This window comes from Vanessa tameamea, chromosome 3 (genome assembly GCF_037043105.1).
Source record: "Vanessa tameamea isolate UH-Manoa-2023 chromosome 3, ilVanTame1 primary haplotype, whole genome shotgun sequence".
Taxonomy (NCBI): Eukaryota; Metazoa; Arthropoda; class Insecta; order Lepidoptera; family Nymphalidae; genus Vanessa; species Vanessa tameamea.
In genome coordinates this window covers 6,068,897-6,085,795 of record NC_087311.1, presented here as the reverse complement: position 1 = coordinate 6,085,795, position 16,899 = coordinate 6,068,897, and the positions used below count along the sequence as shown (strand labels likewise).

Genomic DNA, 16,899 nt, shown 5'->3' with positions numbered 1-16,899 from the left:
CGACGAGAAGAAAATATGTACCTTGATGTACGACTGGTCCCCCTGCCTTATTAAAGTTCTATCTAAAGACCTTCCAAACGACCCTCCCTGACCAGAGCAATCTCATAATATGGGGAAAACCTTTGAAAAATCTTGTTATACCTAATTGTGGAATAAAAAACAAATCAACTTTATAAAAGAAGTCTTAAAGGCTAATTTTAAAAGCAACCCTACTTCATTCTAATTCTGTTTCCACATACCTATATCAATAAAAAGTTCATAATAACATCATACATGAAATACAGCTCTAAAAATTTAATATTTTACTTTTTTAAACTGAAGTCGATTTCGACGAAACGAGTCATAGCTAATACGATATTCTAGACAATATTACTGCACATTGCAAAACAAATCTATATTATCAAATTTTTATTTTGTTTTATTCAATATTGAAATAAAACAAAGAGAAAATATTTTATACCAAACGTAACGATAAAAATATAATCAGAACGATAGATTATTAAGATTTTGGAATTAAATGCCTACTTCCTCTAATGTGACATTTCTCATTTTAGTCTGTTATGGTTCAAGGCTAAAACAGTAAAAAATATGACAAGAATAAGGCAGGTAGGTAAATTAAGTCAATTCTTAAAAAATATAACATATTAATAAGCTTACTAGTGTTTTAGTTGCTGTTATTAAAGGGTGTAAATAATAATAATAAAAGCCTAAAGCATAAAAATAATTATTTAAAAATATTCATTACTTTTCGTCCTAATATAAATAACGATATGACTTTACAGATGCCGGCCGTTAACTTCGATTTAATTACTATAAAATCTATTAAAGAGGATAATGTAATTAAAAATGTATGGAATCACAACCTTCATGATGAGTTCCACGTTATTAGACAAGTAAACAATTTTGATTATAAAAAGGAGTACTATTTTATTTGAACTTCAAATAAATATTCATTATATTGCTTTCCTGAAGTTGTGTTCTTGAATATATATTTACATCATTAATTTCAGATAGTTCAAAAATACCAATGGGTAGCTATGGATACAGAGTTTCCTGGTGTAGTAGCCAGACCAATAGGAGAATTTAGATCCACTGCTGATTATCAATACCAGCTCCTAAGGTAAATGTTTTAATTGAATTACAATCATAAAATTGAACATGTATATTTTGTATGGAATAATGAAATTATGTTATCAAAATCTTTAATTTTAGTTTATCTTTCGTAATAATTATTTAATTAAATACAATATCTCACTATTATTGCTGCAACATATAGAATACACCTGTATAAAGACTATAATTTAAATTTATTTTTTCTGTGATGTTATAGATGTAATGTAGATCTGCTAAGAATAATACAATTAGGTCTTACTTTTATGGATGAAAATGGAAAAACCCCTCCAGGTTGTACGACATGGCAATTTAATTTTAAATTTAATCTACAGTAAGTATTATTTATAAAATGAATCTAATATTAAAATATTTATATCTGTTTTAGTAAGACTGGTATCATACCTGTATATTTTTATAAGATCTCTTGTTAACAGGGAAGACATGTATGCTCAAGATTCAATAGATTTGCTTCAAAACTCTGGACTCCAATTCAGAGAGCACGAAGAACATGGAATTGAACCTATTGAATTTGCAGAGCTGTTAATGTCTTCAGGTATTAGTTAAATTTCAAAACAATATAGATTTAAAATAATTTCTTTTTCTGTTTTTCTTTTATTATTTTGATCAATTATTACAGGCATTGTTCTAATGGATAATATAAACTGGTTAAGCTTTCATTCTGGCTATGATTTCGGATATTTACTTAAACTTCTGACTGATCAGAATTTACCACAAGTGGAAAATGATTTCTTTGATAGTTTAAGGCTATATTTTCCTACAGTATATGATGTCAAAGTAAGTAAATATTTTTAGTTTTCCTTTTTCATTTTAAACTAAAGAAATTTTTAACTACAATTGTGTGTCTGCAGTATCTTATGAAATTATGCAAAAATCTCAAAGGTGGCCTCCAAGAAGTAGCGGACCAGTTGGAACTTAGAAGGGTAGGACCACAGCATCAAGCTGGCTCTGATTCTCATTTGACTGGTATGGCATTCTTCAAAATCAAGGAAGTAAGTTTTTTTTACAATCATAAGGGCCTTATAATAATTTTTGTTATAAATACTATAGCTATAACACAATTTTTTAAATTGATTGGTTGCCCACAGCAACAAAGAGTAAAAATAATTTTGATCTTATGTCACTCATTTTTTGTTTTTTTTTTTTAATATAATTGAGAAAAGTTAAAATTTACTGATTGATACTTGATGTTATATGCTCCTACTTTTTCATTTTACAAGAGAGCTCTTTTTGGTATGTTTTGAACATAATTAAAATACTTATAGTTGCATTATAATATATTTTCTACAATATGAATTGATAATAATATTATTAATTTTAGTACAATCACTGGAAATAACTATTTTAATAGAAGTAAGGATGCCCTTACAACAATGTTATCCACTTGGCAGAAACAGTAAATTCTGTGAGGGGAAAATTATATATTAATTTCTATACTAAATTATTTTTTAACTTAGCCATTAAATACATTTATATATATAAAATATAATGAATAAGTAAGGAATAGTACTGAAAGACAATATTATATATATACATAATAATACAGTAGAAAGAATTTATTTTCAGGCATAGGTATGTTAATAATAAATAAATTTATTAATTGATTATATGTTATTTACTAGGTACAAAAGAGCAACTTCTCGAGTTGTCAGTTCCCATTTATATTTTATATTCCAAACTAGTAGCTTTTACATTTATTACAACCCCTGTAAAATTGGTGATTTTAAAGTGATTGTTGAGTCTACTTGAATAAAGTGTATTCAGATTTTAATGTAAATACTTTTTCTGCAGATTTTCTTTGATGGAAACATTGAAAGTACCAGTGGACATCTGTATGGCTTAGGAGCACCATGTTCTCCCAATGCGAATAGCATGCAGGAATGTATTGAGAATGGCAATTCACCATAATTTCTTACTTGTTACTTAAGTTAAACGGCGCCACCAAGTGTTCAATTTTATTTAATATTGTGTATAATAATATAATTGAACACAAAAAACTGTGATTGTTAGTACCTGAGAGGGCAGGAAAAGTAAGGTTTATGACATTAAAATAAAGTTATCTATGTTTATACTACATAAAATTAAACAAATATTATTTCTCAAATGATGTTGGAGCACATGTAAATGAAAGAAAAAAAACAAAATTCATTGAATTCATCCAAATTTTGAACTTGGCATGGCGTGCGTCGATAGATGTATAACATTGTGCAATAATAAAAATAATGTTTTATTTATCAGATTATTTATTTAACTGACCCATAATCAATACCTTCATCATATTTATTAAACACCATAAAAAGGGAATGTTAACTAGTCAATTAAATTAAGATTAATACTCAAGGTAAACAGAAGACAAGAAAGGCCTTCTAAATTTAAGAAATGGACATCTTTGCATTTGTGAAAACAATTTAATGTTTTTATTTTCGGGCTGTGACCGATCTAGTGACCCTTATTAATTTGGAGGTGACCGGATTTCATTTTTTCTTTTTCTTATTCTTTTGGGCAGTATCAGGAGTATTATCAGCTTTACGTTTTCCAGCATTTGCCCCTTTTCCTGTACTATTTCCACCAGGTGTATTTTGATTAACCCCTCCACTTTTCTTTTTCTTTTCAGCCCTTTCCTTTTCTTCCAATTCTTGATTCTCTCTCTCAATTAAAGTTATAAGTGTATTGCATCTGAAATTAAATATGAATTTAAATTAAACATATAAAGAAGATTTCAACTATTTTACTGTAACACTAACCTGCGCTGAAGTTCAACCGCTGTACGTGATTTCAAAAACCAATCAAAACGGAACTGTGGCGCGGCGTGTACAGCAGCTCTTAATTCTTCATATACATTTTCTTTATCAAAACCTAATTTATGCAACATGCACACTAAAAACCTATAACAAAAACCATTATTAACTATTTATTTTAAGAAACAATTGAAAAATGTATTTTGTTGGTGTATTATAGTTTTAACATTTAATAATACTTTTTTTGATGACAATGACAAACACATTTTTAAAAGAATATTCCTTTGAAACACAAGTTATTTCTCCGGTTGTGGTGGTTATAGCACTGTTAAAAATAAGGTAGCCATAAAACTAAATTACATAATTTCATAATTTCTGGCAAAAAATGAAGTTGAGGAGGCTATTTCTAAAAATTTAATTTTAATGTTTGGCTTTTATTCTTGATTAACATATTAAATGTTAATATATAAGTCAAATTATAGGCAGAATTTTTAGCTGATAAGAGCGTCTGCTAGTCTTAATGAGCTTGTCGAAGTTTGTAAAGATTTTGATGTTTTCTGCAGAAAGCATAATAATGTTAAACGATACAAGACAGAAATGTTTGCAAAGACAGTAATTTTTAACTTGTGGTCTCACTGGCTTTTTTATTACAGACACTTAGTTTTATATGTATTGTTGTTATCATTTTTGTTTTTTTTTTTTCTTTAATATTCCTATTCTCAGTCTCTTTAATGTTATATGTGAGAACCGTTATTGGCCTAATAGTTATTAAGTATTTGCTATTTTTGTTTATCAACGGCTGTATGTTCTCCAATTAAATAAATAAATAAATATATGATAACATATCATGGACTAAATAAGCAATACCTATCTTCTTCTTCAACATAATTTTTCCCTTTATTAGTGCCATAAGAGATTCTTAGTTGGTGGAATGGTGCTCTATAACGCGCCATTTTAGCGTCCAAAGCCTTTTTAATTGAGGCTCTTCTCTGTATTTTAGCTTCACCCCTCTCAATTTGTCCCATTATTCTGTCTATGTCTTGAAGTTCATGACATCTTTCCCAAAATACAGCCGAGTACTCCATAACCTTAAAACAATTGGGGATTTTTTTATTATAGCCTTATAAAGGCTAATGTTAAGAATAGAAAATATTTTATTTAATTACCTCCTCTGGTGTTTTGCCTTCAACATCTTTTGCAATATTTTCAATATCATCTCTGCCATACTTTTCATTGGCTTTAATGAACTGATTAAAGTCTCGCTTAGTCCAATTTGTAAATCCTAGTTAATAAGTATACAAAAATAATTGAATGATTAAAATTTTTTATTATTCTAAATATTTATTTATGATATTGATTTTATAAATAAGGAATGAATATTGATAACTTTAGGATACCAACATTTTGAGAAGAAAAGTAAACCATAAAGGATTTTTAATTATTTATATCAAAATCAACACAATCTGTGTAAACAATGAACTGTCATTATTCTTGTAAATTTTGAAATAATCGGTTTTTTTATGTATTTTAGATTTTAATTTCGTATCAGATGTTCATGTTGTTTAAAACTGTTACAAATATTTTACCTTGAGTTAACAATTGCTCTTTTTCTTGCACTTCTTCTTCCGTTAGAGATTCGGCGTCGTCTATTTTTCGTTGTTCTTCTCTTTGTATTTTAGCTGCATCAGGCCCTAATTCTGGATTTCGCGGTACTTTATACCTGTTTTTAAAAGCAACCAATTTAATATTTTTATTTTTTAATTACTCGAATTACATGATAGTGGAAAAATTACCCCAGTGTTTTCCGATAGTGATATATTTCTTGATCCAATAGCTCAAATAGTCGAGGTGGGAAAAATTGGAAATCTTGAACAATTGGCTGCTTCGGGGGTCTTGGAGCCTAAATGAGAGATAAAAAAGGCAAAATAAAAAATTATAATAATTGAACAGAAAAATAAACTAACTAAAAATAAGCAAGAAACTATACTACAAACAAAACAATTTATTGAGCATTAATACTATTTAAAAACAAAAAAACTAAAGTAAGTTAAAATAATTCTATTATAGTGCTGATAAATAATTATACATATACTAATACAATATATAGCTTTATAAACAAATATAAATATTCACTACGCATCTTACGCAAATAAATAATATATATTATGCCCTTACATTTATACTGGAGCATAAAGAGCTAATTAATGAAATACATAGTATACGAGCTGATGCAAAAATTGAAACAGGAACCACCACCAAATAAGCCACCTCATGTTGCTGGACTCCATATTTAGCTCTTTACACTTATTTACCTGTACCTTAGGCGCCTTTGGTTCAGAGACACGAAGTGCCTCTCTGAAGTACGCGTCCACGGCGTAATTAGCTTTACGTTCCCTCTTAGGAGGTTCTATCCAACTACCAATAGGTATTATCTTCTGTTTTTCTCTGTAATCTTCACCTGTTTTGATAAAATGTCAATATATTACTGTATATAGAAACCTTGTTGGGCTAGTGGCTAGATTTCACGGCTTTAAATTAGGAATCGATTTTCGTATTTGACTAATAAAAGTTATTGTTTGACAATAATTTTTTTACATTAGATAATTAAAGCTGATGATGAATTAAAAACAAAGAAAAAGAAGCCCATCCACGATTTCAAAAGTGGATGGCTAGAATGGGCTGAGATTGCCCCAATGTTACTTACATAAAAATTAGGTATTAAACGGGTCATAAATCAATAAATATTGTCTATGAGACAAATATGGTTGGATACCTCAAATTTAATTGTTCCTGCATTTGAAGTTCTTGTTTCACTTATATATCTTACTGTGCTCGAAATTCGTTGCTAATAAAAATACTTTATAGAATTATAAGATACATTGTTCAAGTACTAAATTTGACAAGATATTTAGCAACATGACTTTTTACCCTATGTAACAATTTTAGAGATATTTATTGAATAAGATAGAGGAGTGAGTTTTAGCTAGAGGAAATCGAAAAGAATCCTAAGAAAATAACGCGTTTTGTTTTTAAGAGGTACACATATGTTGTCTTTGGCTGTATGAATGTAATAGTGTTTTAGTAAAACATTATACATAAATTATAGCTTTCTGCATTACTTCTTCATATAAATTTTACAAATTTACTCTTCACATACTAATACATATATAGTGAATGTTTCATTTCATTTACGAAAATCAAACCTTCAAACTGATATACGGAGTCTGTTGTAGCACCAGGTGTATCCATTGAAAAGGCTCTCAATGATGACTCTCCAAGACTCTCCAATTTTTGTTTGAGTTCTTCGGTCTACAATTTTATATTAGAATAAATAAAATAAAATTGTATCTATTTCTGTTAATTTTAATTGTATGAGAAAATTACTTATATTTTTGTTATTATAAATACTTACTTTTGATTCACCTTTAGCTAGAATTGAATCAATATCTTCATCTGTAATTTCAGAATCTTTTGAAGAGAACACATGATTTGCACCATGCCGGATCATGTTGAGCATCTCATCTTTATTGAGTTGGTTTTTAATGTCTACTAAACGACCCGACTGAATAACCAATTTATCTAATCGTAATTTTACTTCAGCTCGTTCAACAATTTTCTCCTCAACTGTGTTTTCTGTTATGAGGCGGAAAACTCTTACCTTTAATTAAAATAAAAACATATTTTAGTGCCTACATTTTTTGTTCGTTTAAATTTTATCTAAACATCCTGCTAGATTATGAGACAACATACTTGCTTCATCTGTCCAATACGATGAGCTCTGTCCATAGCTTGTAAGTCCATTTGTGGATTCCAATCAGAGTCATAAATTATGACAACATCAGCTGAAGTCAAATTAATACCGAGACCACCAGCCCGTGTGGATAACATGAATACAAACTTTTCACTTCCCTCTGCATTATACTCCTCTATTTGTCTATTTCTATCTTCATGAGGTGTTTGACCATCTAAGCGACAGTACTGAAAATAAAAATTATATAATTATCTTAAAAAGCAAACAGAAAAAATTAACACATAACATTCAAATTCAAACACACTAGGTTTATAATACAATTAGTTAAATTCCTGTAAAGTTTTATTTATTGTCCAGAATTAAGATTTGTATATGTATCAACTTACTTTGTATTGTCTCCAAAGACAATAATCTTCAAGAATGTCCAGCATCCTTGTCATTTGTGAGAAAATAAGAACTCTTGAATCTTGTTGTTGTAATTTGGGCAATAGTTTGTCAAGGATAGCCAATTTGCCACAGTTGTACACTAAATGTTCATCGGTAGTATAGGGAGGTCCAGGTTCAGCCCCATCAAACAAATAGGGGTGATTACAACATTTACGCAACTGCATGAGAATGTTTTGCAATCTCATTTTTTCCACTTTACCAGCTCCATTAACTGTAAAGTATCAAAAGGAAGGATTAGGCCTTCGCAAGACCAAGATTAGAGATAAAAAATATTGTAACCTAGCAAAGGGAAATAATCCTTATCACTGAAAGTTATATATAGTTATATATATACTTAAGAATTAATTTGATGTTTAAAATGTTACATTATTATTAACTTCATGTTTGTTTTATATTACTAATATCCAAAAATTTATATTTAATCATATCTGCCTAGCTAAATATTGTTTTCTATCCATAGGTATTTCAGATTGACTATCAAATACTTACCAACATCTATATCTTTCATTAAAACCTTAGTGTACCATTCTCTTTGCATCTTACTCAAACCTACATAAACCTTAAGTTCTTTTTTTGGTTTAAGTTTTTTTTCCACTTCTGCTTTAAGTCTTCTCAACAGAAATGGTCTTAAAACTGCATGCAAACGTGACACTAGTTGATTATCACCAAGTGCAGCATTAGTGTTGAACCAGGCATCAAAATCCTTAAATCAGAAACCATTTTTACAATATTTAATATCACTCTAACAGCCCTAATAATGTATTATGTACAAGAAAACTTACATCTGAACTATTGAATACATCAGGCAAAAGGAAATTAAGCAGGGCCCATAATTCGTGAAGATTGTTCTGGAGAGGGGTTCCTGTCAACAACAGTCTATTCATACTTTTGAATTCACGTAGTAATTCAGACAACTTGGACTTTTCATTTTTGATACGGTGAGCTTCATCTATGACCATGTATCTCCAGTTAAATTTTTTAAATACAGATTTTTCTCTTATTATCATTTCATAAGATGTAATGCACACATCCCAATTGCCTGGCATGAGGGTTTCTCTTATGAATATGTTCTGAAAACATAAATAATGATTTCTATAGGAAGATGACAAGCTTACAAATGATTGATATTATTCAGGCAGGAATAGACATCATAAAAATATATTTAAAAGTGATATAAACAATTATATTAATTATATATTTATATGTATATTAATAAAGTTTTTGTACATTGTAGTCTTACCCTAGTTTCTTGATCCCCAATGAGACAAACTGCCTTGATGGAAGGACACCATTTTTTGAACTCATTCATCCAGTTAGTAAGGGTAGATTTTGGCACAATAACTATATGTGGTCCGGGAACATTTCTAAATATCATCACTCTAATTAAAAATCACACATACAACCAACTAGATAGACAGACTATTATTCAAATAGTTATTATTATTATTTATTTTTTATATTAAAAAAGTGTCTTTTCAGTAAATTTTCAAGAACACTTGATTTAATAAGAAATTATCTAATTACAATTAATATTTGTATGCTTTACATGAATATCAACAAATACAATTATTAAACTTTAATTTAAATTACACAAATTATAATATCTTACTTGAAGTTTTTCATATATCCTAAAAGAGAAATAGTTTGCAATGTTTTCCCTAAGCCCATTTCATCTGCTAAGATACCATTTATTCCATTTTCATACAAGGATATCATCCAATTTAACCCACGTACTTGATAATCTCTCATTTCACCATTTTTAACATATGGTGGGGATGATTCAAAACGAAATATTGTCTTCTGTTTCGTGTTAGTTTCGGCAAGCAATTCTTCATCTTCTTCTTGTTCCGTCTTCCGATGACGATGGCTACACAACATAAACAAAAATTTATCAACAAAAAGTACACCATTTGTTAGGTTAAGTTATATTGTATCATATAAAAAATTTATAACTTTAATGTTTTCATTTACTGAGGCACAATGATCACACAAAAACTTACTCTCCAGGCCCAGTAGGCTCAGGCTCAGGTTCAGGTTCTTTAATCTTTCTGGGTCTACCAGCTTTAGGTTTTGGGGGGCTATTGCCTGATTTTGGGGTATTGCTCATAAAGTGAGAAAATATTTCAGTCTGTTTTAACAAAAAGTCGAATCTTTTAGCACGATCAGTTTCAATTTTGCTTTCGAAATCTCCTTCCTTTCCTCTAGAGGACGGCGTGTCACTTGAGGAACCATTCTGTAAATTGCATAAAACAAGAACTGTAATTATTTAACGTATCAAAATATCGATCTTAAATTCTTAATGGTTTGCCATTTTCCTTACGGAATTATCACCCACATCTGCTGCATCTATCGGTTCTTCTGGTTGCGACATTGTACAATAAATAAATTACACGCAACAATGCGGGATAAGTTTATTTTGATTCATAAACAACTCTTATTGTTCTAAAATTTACACTACGATACAAAGTAGAAAACTAAAAAATGTTATAGTGTAGCACAAACTGGATGCCTATGCCGGGCGCGAAAAGTAAATTATGAGTACAGACTACAGACACAGAGTACAAAATGACATAAAAAAACAGCATTTTCAAAGCACAGGCAAACCGCAAGCATAGATAATGATACAGTATAGACTGCAAGTCGCTAGATTCTAAAGCACCCAGTACACGTTGAGCACACTATGTTCTGCTGATATATAGTTTCAAGTACACGTTGAACTAGCGAGGCCCCCGACATCGACATGCTGGGACTTATATTTTCTTTCTGGTGTATTTATTTGCAAGCATTAATACCACACTTTTTTCACAAATTTACTAATACGCTTCGTGCCGTACTGTTTATTAACTTTGATGAACGATTTAATTCAGAATAATTTAACATAGATGAAAACGGCAGTTTTATAAATAAAATGGACTCAATATGCATAAAATAAGTTTTTTTTATTTTTGAATTAGGTGACAAACGAGCAGAACGGCTCACCTGATGGAAAGCGACTACCACCACCCATCTTTATCTTTATCTTCTTTATTACATAGTATAAAACAAAGTCGCTTTCTCTGTCCCTATGTCCCTTTGTACGCTTAAATCTTTAAAACTACGCAACGGATTTTGATGCGGTTTTTTTTAATAGATAGAGTGATTCGAGAAGAAGGTTTTTGTATATAATACATAGACAATATAGTTAAGTAACACTAATAATTTTAAAAGTTACTAATGTGATGTCATAAATTTCTATTTTTTTTGCGGTTACATTGTAAACGCTGGCTGAACCCTACTAGATAGATCAAAATAATGTACTACAGAATTGTACACCTCAAAAATGTCTATAAAAAAGTCCGCGATGGTATATATCTATCTCTTAAAGATAACCCACAATAAACATTTTTTATCGTTTACTTTTTACGAGAAATAATGGCTTATTTTCGAAGCGATTTAAAGCAATATAGCATTAATCATTATCCAATTAGGTACCTTAAATAAATTGGGCATTCAATATAGATCAATATGTCTCCTTTACAGCATGTAATTTAAATGAATATTTTCGAAGATATTACAGTTTTAAAACGCAGGGACATAGCGGTTTGTATTTCCTAATGAGTGAAAACTGTGTACGTTGTACCTATTTGTTATGACTACATAGTATAAAACAAAATTGCTTCCCGCTGACTGTCTTTTCCTGTCTATGCTTAAATCTTTAAAACTATGCAACGTATTTTGATGAGGTTTTTTTTAATAGATAGAGTGATTTAAAGAGAATTATTTTGTATGTATAATACGTGGACAATATAGTAGATAAACACTGATAATTTTAGAGGTTTCTAATGTGATGTCGTAAAAAGACACATTTTTTGCGCATATATTGCAAACGCTGGCTGAACACTATGAGATAGATCAAAATAATGTACTACAGAATTGTACACCTCAAAAATGTCTACAATAAAGTCCGCGATGGTATGTGTCTATCTGTAAGTGATAACCCACAATAACATTTTTTTGTTATTTATTTTTTACCACAAATATTGGCTAATTTTCGAAGCGATTTTAATCTATACAGCATTAATCCTTATCCAATGAAATACCTTAAATACATTGTTGATTTAATATTGATCTATATGGCCCTTTACAGCATATGATTTAAATTAATATTTTCGATGATATTACAGTTTTAAAAATTGCGGAACGTAGCGTTTGCGGTGGTACCGGCCGGCCTGGGCAGAGGGAGCGTGCTATAGGCGCGTCGGAGGCCGCGGTTCTCCCTGTAGCACTTTGAATTTAACAGCGATCGGACGCGGTTATTATCGGAGCTCTCTAGCGATTGAAATAACAATCCATACTTCCATACTAATATTATAAATGCGAAAGTAACTATCTGTCTGACTGTCTGTCTCGCTTTCACGCCAAAACTACTGGACCGATTTAAATGAAATTTGGTACACAAATAGTCTAGAGCCTGAGAAAGGACATAGGCTTTTTATTTGGAAAAAAGTGCTCTAAAGAGTTGAAAAGGGGGATGAAAGGTTGTAAGTTGTTGAAAGTATTGTCATGTTTAGAATTTTTAGAACTAGAAGCATAAAACTTATATTTTAGGCTGTACACTTATAAAATAACATATCATGACACCCACTCGGAAGGGAATTTTGGATATTCTACCCCTAAATGGGTGAAATAGGGATTGAACGTTCGTATGGATTTTTTTAAGTTAGAAACATGAAACTTTATTTTTGGGATACTGATTAAAAAGGAGTAGATACTTATTTAAGTGTTTCTGCATATTCTACCCCTACGGGGGTGATATAAGGGTTGAAAGTTTATATAGAAGTCCGTCATTTTTAAGATAGAAACATGAAACTTTATTTTTGGGATACTGATCAAAAATGAGTAGATAGGTATTTAAGCGTTTCTAGATAATCTACCATTAAGGGCGTGAAATAAGGGTTGAAAGTTTTTATGGGAGTCAGCCATTTTTTAAGTAACAAACATGAAACTTTATTTTTGGGATACTGATTAAAAATGAGTAAATACGTATTTAAGTGTTTTTTGATATTCTACCACTAAGGGGATGGAATAAGGGTTGTAAGTTTTTATGGAAGTCGTCATTTTTTAATCTAAAAATATGAAACTTTATTTTGGGATACTGATTAAAAATGATTATATACGTATTTGTTTCTAGTTATTCTACCTCTAAGGGGTTTAATAGGGGTAGGACATTTTTATATAGGTTGGTCTGGAAATTTTTAAAGTTAGAAGCATGAATCTTTATTTATGGGCTACTGATTAAAAATGAGTAGATACGTATTTAAGCGTTTCTTGATATTTTAGGCCTAAAGGGCAAAATAGTTGTTAACATTTCGTATTCAGGTTAGTCTGGAAGTCTGTCATTTTGAAGTTAGAAGGTCGAAATTTTATTTTTGGGCTACCGATTCGCATTTAAGCGCTTCTGGATATTCTACCCTAAGGATTGAAATACACACCAATGTGGTAAACAAAGAGGTATTACATTAACGTAACATTTTAAGTTAATTTGTAAATATATTCATATTCTACGCGGGCAAAGCCGCGGGTAACAGCTAGTTTTAAATAAAACAAAGATTTTCTTTATAGATTTTTTATTTTTCTTAAACACAAACCTACAAATATTTCACTATTCATAATTTACTATTTAGAGCTTCTTTTATTACGGTGTTTAGATATTCCATTTTGTCATCCTTTTTTTCTAATTTACTATAAATATCCCAGGTCACCTAAAAACATATGGAATTTTATTTGTAATAGTAAATTTCACAACTAAAAATAAATTGTTTATTTTGCTTTATATTTAAAAAAATCGATGAAACAAGTCATTCTTAGTTTTAAATAAGAATGTTGCATCTTCTAAATACAAATCTGGCAAATTACAATAACTTATACAAGTTTGCCTATGCAATTTGTGCAAATAAATAATGTTGTGGTTAGTTGTAAAGACAATCATTGTGACCTGAATTTGTCAGACAAAATTTTACATGTATTTCAACATTCTGCAGTGGTGTTCCAGCATTTGGGAATAAGCTCAAAGCCTCTGGAAGGCTACTTAATCTTAGCTCAGCATTAAGATACTCATAGACCGGTGCTTTTTGTGCGGATATCATGTTAATATCTCTAACTACCTTATCAATAGAATGTATATAAAATAAAATATATACTGTACTGTAAACTAATATGCTATAAAAACACTTACTAAAGCTGCACAATATCCTAGCACATTTAGTTCCTTGATTTTAGTGTAAAAATGTCCAGTTGGGGTATTTGTATTATGAATTATGGTGTTTTTGCCAGCAATTATTAAACACACCCACTTATTATTATCAGGGGGTTCAATAATAAAACCAAATTTTTTTTCTGAAAAAGCTTTATCAACTGGTAGTGGAAAGCCTTCATTACTATCACAAATTATTATATCTGTAACAAAATCATGAATTAAACATCTTAGATTTACGTAATAGCTGTACTCAAAAAATATGATGAACTACATTAAAAAACATGTAAATAAATATAATTAGCCAACTGAACAAATTATGGCCGCAAGGTTTGCTGGCATTGGCTTTGCAATTCAAGTTCTCTAAGAATTAAAATTTTGTAAAAGCAATAATAAAAATTATGAATGTAATGAATTAATAAAAACAATGTTTGTTGTCGTTAGACATTACTTTATGTAATATTAGTAAATAAACAAGCAAATAAACTCTTAAGTGGTAGGCCCTTTTATCAGCCCGTATGGGTAAGTACCCATCACATAATGAACTGTCCCCAAGTAGTTCCCAAGGTTGTTGGCATGTTGATGATGAAAGGGATGTTTAATATTTCTTAAAGTGCCAATATCTACGGTCAGTAGTGAGATAATTTAAAAATATGTTTACCTCCTCTTTGATGATGGGTAAGAATATGATAACTAGTTACAAAGTTTTTACCACCACGCATATCACGTAAAATATTAACAACATCTATGAACATCTTTTCTGATATATTATATTGTTTCTCATAGTCTTCATTTGGTATATAATCTGTATACTTTTTTGATAAAAGGACCACTTGATTATCCTTAAGAAGGTTTACAACTTTGTTTTTTCCAAATATTTTTACTGTATTGTGAATTGTTAAAATTTCTCTTCCATACTGATAACAATGTTTGCCATATGCATTTTGCAAAAAGTCTGAGCTTAATATTTTATTCATTAAATCAAATGCATGGATATTAAGAAGGCAGAGGTATGCGACACAACAAGAAAATGATCTGCCATGTTGGTTGATTTCTTCTTCTCGTTCTGGATTTCTCAACTCATCTAGTACCTTAGAAAAAAGGCAAAATTTTGTTTTTGGCTTAAAATTAAAAATCCCATACATAAGAACTAACCTTTCAAAATCCTTTAATCTGGCAGTAGATATTGAAACTATTGCAGCTTCTGCTATTTTTTTTAGGCAATTCTCATGTAATGTTAAGGTAGAACTACCTACTAATGCCATTTGAACATTGCACATAATGGACAGTCTAGGAGTCTCATGTTGCAGGGTTTCAAGCATGTCATACATTTTATTGTTCTCAGTTTTTTTTATAGAATACCTTATAATTTTTAGTAATGATGCAAGTGAAACTTCATGTATCTGAGAAGAGTTTTCTATAATTTTGTCCATAAACTTTGAAATTAATGTTATGCTTCTTATTGGAGTTTTGCTTTTGAACAGACCCATTGCAATTATTGCTAGTTCATCAACAGTGAACTCAGAAAATCTTTCTTCTACTTTAATTTCCAGGTTATGTATTTCAGGTGGAGATTTCCTCATAATTCCAATAAAAAATAAAGTTTGAACAAGTTGAGTTTTTGTCAGTTGTTGTGCTTTACTAGTAAATTTCAATAGACATCTAGATGCAAATGAACTTAGTTTTGTCACATTTATCATATAAAATAAAGAAACAAATGACAACATTTCATCAAATGACCAATTTTTTAGTCTTTTAAAACATTCATCATCAAGAGCAGCCCAAACCTCAATGTAATTTCTAGTTCTTATGGACTCAGTTTCAGGCCATTTCTTAAGAGCATAAAATATTGATTTCAACTCTTCGTCTGTAGCTACTTGTATACAGTCTGTTAATGCATCTATATAATTATCAAACTGTTTACTGGATATACAAATATTATGTTGAGAACAATATTCACCCAAGCTTGAGAACAATTGAAAAATTGTTTCTGGAGTTTCTTTTAACCAATTGTTTTCCAGTATATTTCTATAGCGTTCTTCAGACAAAGTTTGAGGTTTTCTTATGTCAATATTTGTCAAAACTACTGGGTACCCGTTATTTTCCATAACGTTACAGGCATATTTATTTTCATGCTCAATAAACATTTTGGCATATACATTTGTACTACTGTGAAATTTATTAATGGTAACTTTTTGAATTGATATAGATGATTGTAAAAAGCATTTATAGCATTTTGAAAATAATAAGTAACGATAAGGTTTAGATATCAACCCCGTCATAATTATCTTAACATTTAAGCAAAAATAAAATGTTTTTATACAGACATATTATAATTTTAGGTTACTTTTCTTTTGACATTTTTGATGAATAATAGTTGACAATGACAGTTGACACTAGTGATAACATGATAACCTTTCCAATACTTTTCAACACTATGTCTATAACGTAGTGATTGTATCGATATTGTGGCTAGTTGTCGAAATAAATCCTTGAATTATAATAATTTTTCATTTCTATAATATTTTTAATATAAATATAAAACTATACTAATATTATAAATGCGAATCTGTGTAGCTCTTTCACGGCCAAAGTGAACT

General features: G+C 29.8%; 3 protein-coding genes across 5 annotated transcripts; 1 reads left to right on the top strand and 2 right to left on the bottom strand.

Moving 5' to 3' along the window:
* The first annotated feature begins 485 nt into the window (after positions 1–485).
* Positions 486–3,365, top strand: LOC113397241 (CCR4-NOT transcription complex subunit 7-like). Of its 2 annotated transcripts, none has more exons than XM_026635513.2 (8): positions 486–606; positions 783–893; positions 1,011–1,120; positions 1,331–1,444; positions 1,548–1,666; positions 1,751–1,908; positions 1,983–2,123; positions 2,923–3,365. In XM_026635513.2, exons 1-8 carry the CDS (start codon positions 589–591, stop codon positions 3,037–3,039), a joined length of 888 nt encoding a protein of 295 aa, XP_026491298.2. In that variant the 5' UTR covers positions 486–588; the 3' UTR covers positions 3,040–3,365. The 2 variants fall into 2 exon arrangements, with proteins under 2 accessions (XP_026491298.2, XP_026491296.2); XM_026635511.2 differs by having other exon boundaries at positions 1,533–1,666.
* LOC113397236 (chromatin-remodeling complex ATPase chain Iswi) lies at positions 3,357–10,632 on the bottom strand. Of its 2 annotated transcripts, none has more exons than XM_026635498.2 (17): positions 10,388–10,632; positions 10,068–10,300; positions 9,677–9,934; positions 9,308–9,431; positions 8,850–9,137; positions 8,557–8,770; positions 8,007–8,278; positions 7,620–7,847; positions 7,282–7,527; positions 7,073–7,178; positions 6,182–6,327; positions 5,663–5,769; positions 5,456–5,589; positions 5,036–5,151; positions 4,737–4,957; positions 3,876–4,016; positions 3,357–3,807 (listed from the first exon to the last, which is right to left on the bottom strand). In XM_026635498.2, exons 1-17 carry the CDS (start codon positions 10,436–10,438, stop codon positions 3,606–3,608), a joined length of 3,087 nt encoding a protein of 1,028 aa, XP_026491283.1. In that variant the 5' UTR covers positions 10,439–10,632; the 3' UTR covers positions 3,357–3,605. The 2 variants fall into 2 exon arrangements, with proteins under 2 accessions (XP_026491283.1, XP_026491284.1); XM_026635499.2 differs by having other exon boundaries at positions 6,188–6,327.
* A 3,032-nt stretch (positions 10,633–13,664) lies between these two features.
* LOC113397239 (uncharacterized) lies at positions 13,665–16,650 on the bottom strand. The gene is made up of 3 exons (XM_026635503.2): positions 14,961–16,650; positions 14,282–14,502; positions 13,665–13,808 (listed from the first exon to the last, which is right to left on the bottom strand). The coding sequence occupies exons 1-3, from the start codon at positions 16,579–16,581 to the stop codon at positions 13,713–13,715; spliced, it is 1,938 nt and encodes a 645-aa protein (XP_026491288.2). The 5' UTR covers positions 16,582–16,650; the 3' UTR covers positions 13,665–13,712.
* Between the last annotated feature and the right edge of the window lie 249 nt (positions 16,651–16,899).

Excerpts from the sequence above, each read along its gene's own strand:
- LOC113397241 (XM_026635511.2), top strand. Across the intron at positions 1,121-1,330 it reads TATCAATACCAGCTCCTAAG|ATGTAATGTAGATCTGCTAA; the intron begins GTAAATGTTTTA and ends GTGATGTTATAG. Across the intron at positions 1,909-1,982 it reads CTACAGTATATGATGTCAAA|TATCTTATGAAATTATGCAA; the intron begins GTAAGTAAATAT and ends GTGTGTCTGCAG.
- LOC113397239 (XM_026635503.2), bottom strand. The coding sequence starts at position 16,581 with ATGACGGGGTTGATATCTAAACCTTATCGTTACTTATTATTTTCAAAA. Across the intron at positions 14,503-14,960 it reads TACCCATCATCAAAGAGGAG|ATATAATAATTTGTGATAGT; the intron begins GTAAACATATTT and ends ATTTTGTTACAG. Across the intron at positions 13,809-14,281 it reads TAGGATATTGTGCAGCTTTA|GTGACCTGGGATATTTATAG; the intron begins GTAAGTGTTTTT and ends ATATGTTTTTAG.
- LOC113397236 (XM_026635498.2), bottom strand. The coding sequence starts at position 10,438 with ATGTCGCAACCAGAAGAACCGATAGATGCAGCAGATGTGGGTGATAAT. Across the intron at positions 5,152-5,455 it reads AGAGCAATTGTTAACTCAAG|GATTTACAAATTGGACTAAG; the intron begins GTAAAATATTTG and ends CTTATTAACTAG. Across the intron at positions 4,017-4,736 it reads TATGTTGAAGAAGAAGATAG|GTTTTTAGTGTGCATGTTGC; the intron begins GTATTGCTTATT and ends TTTTTGTTATAG.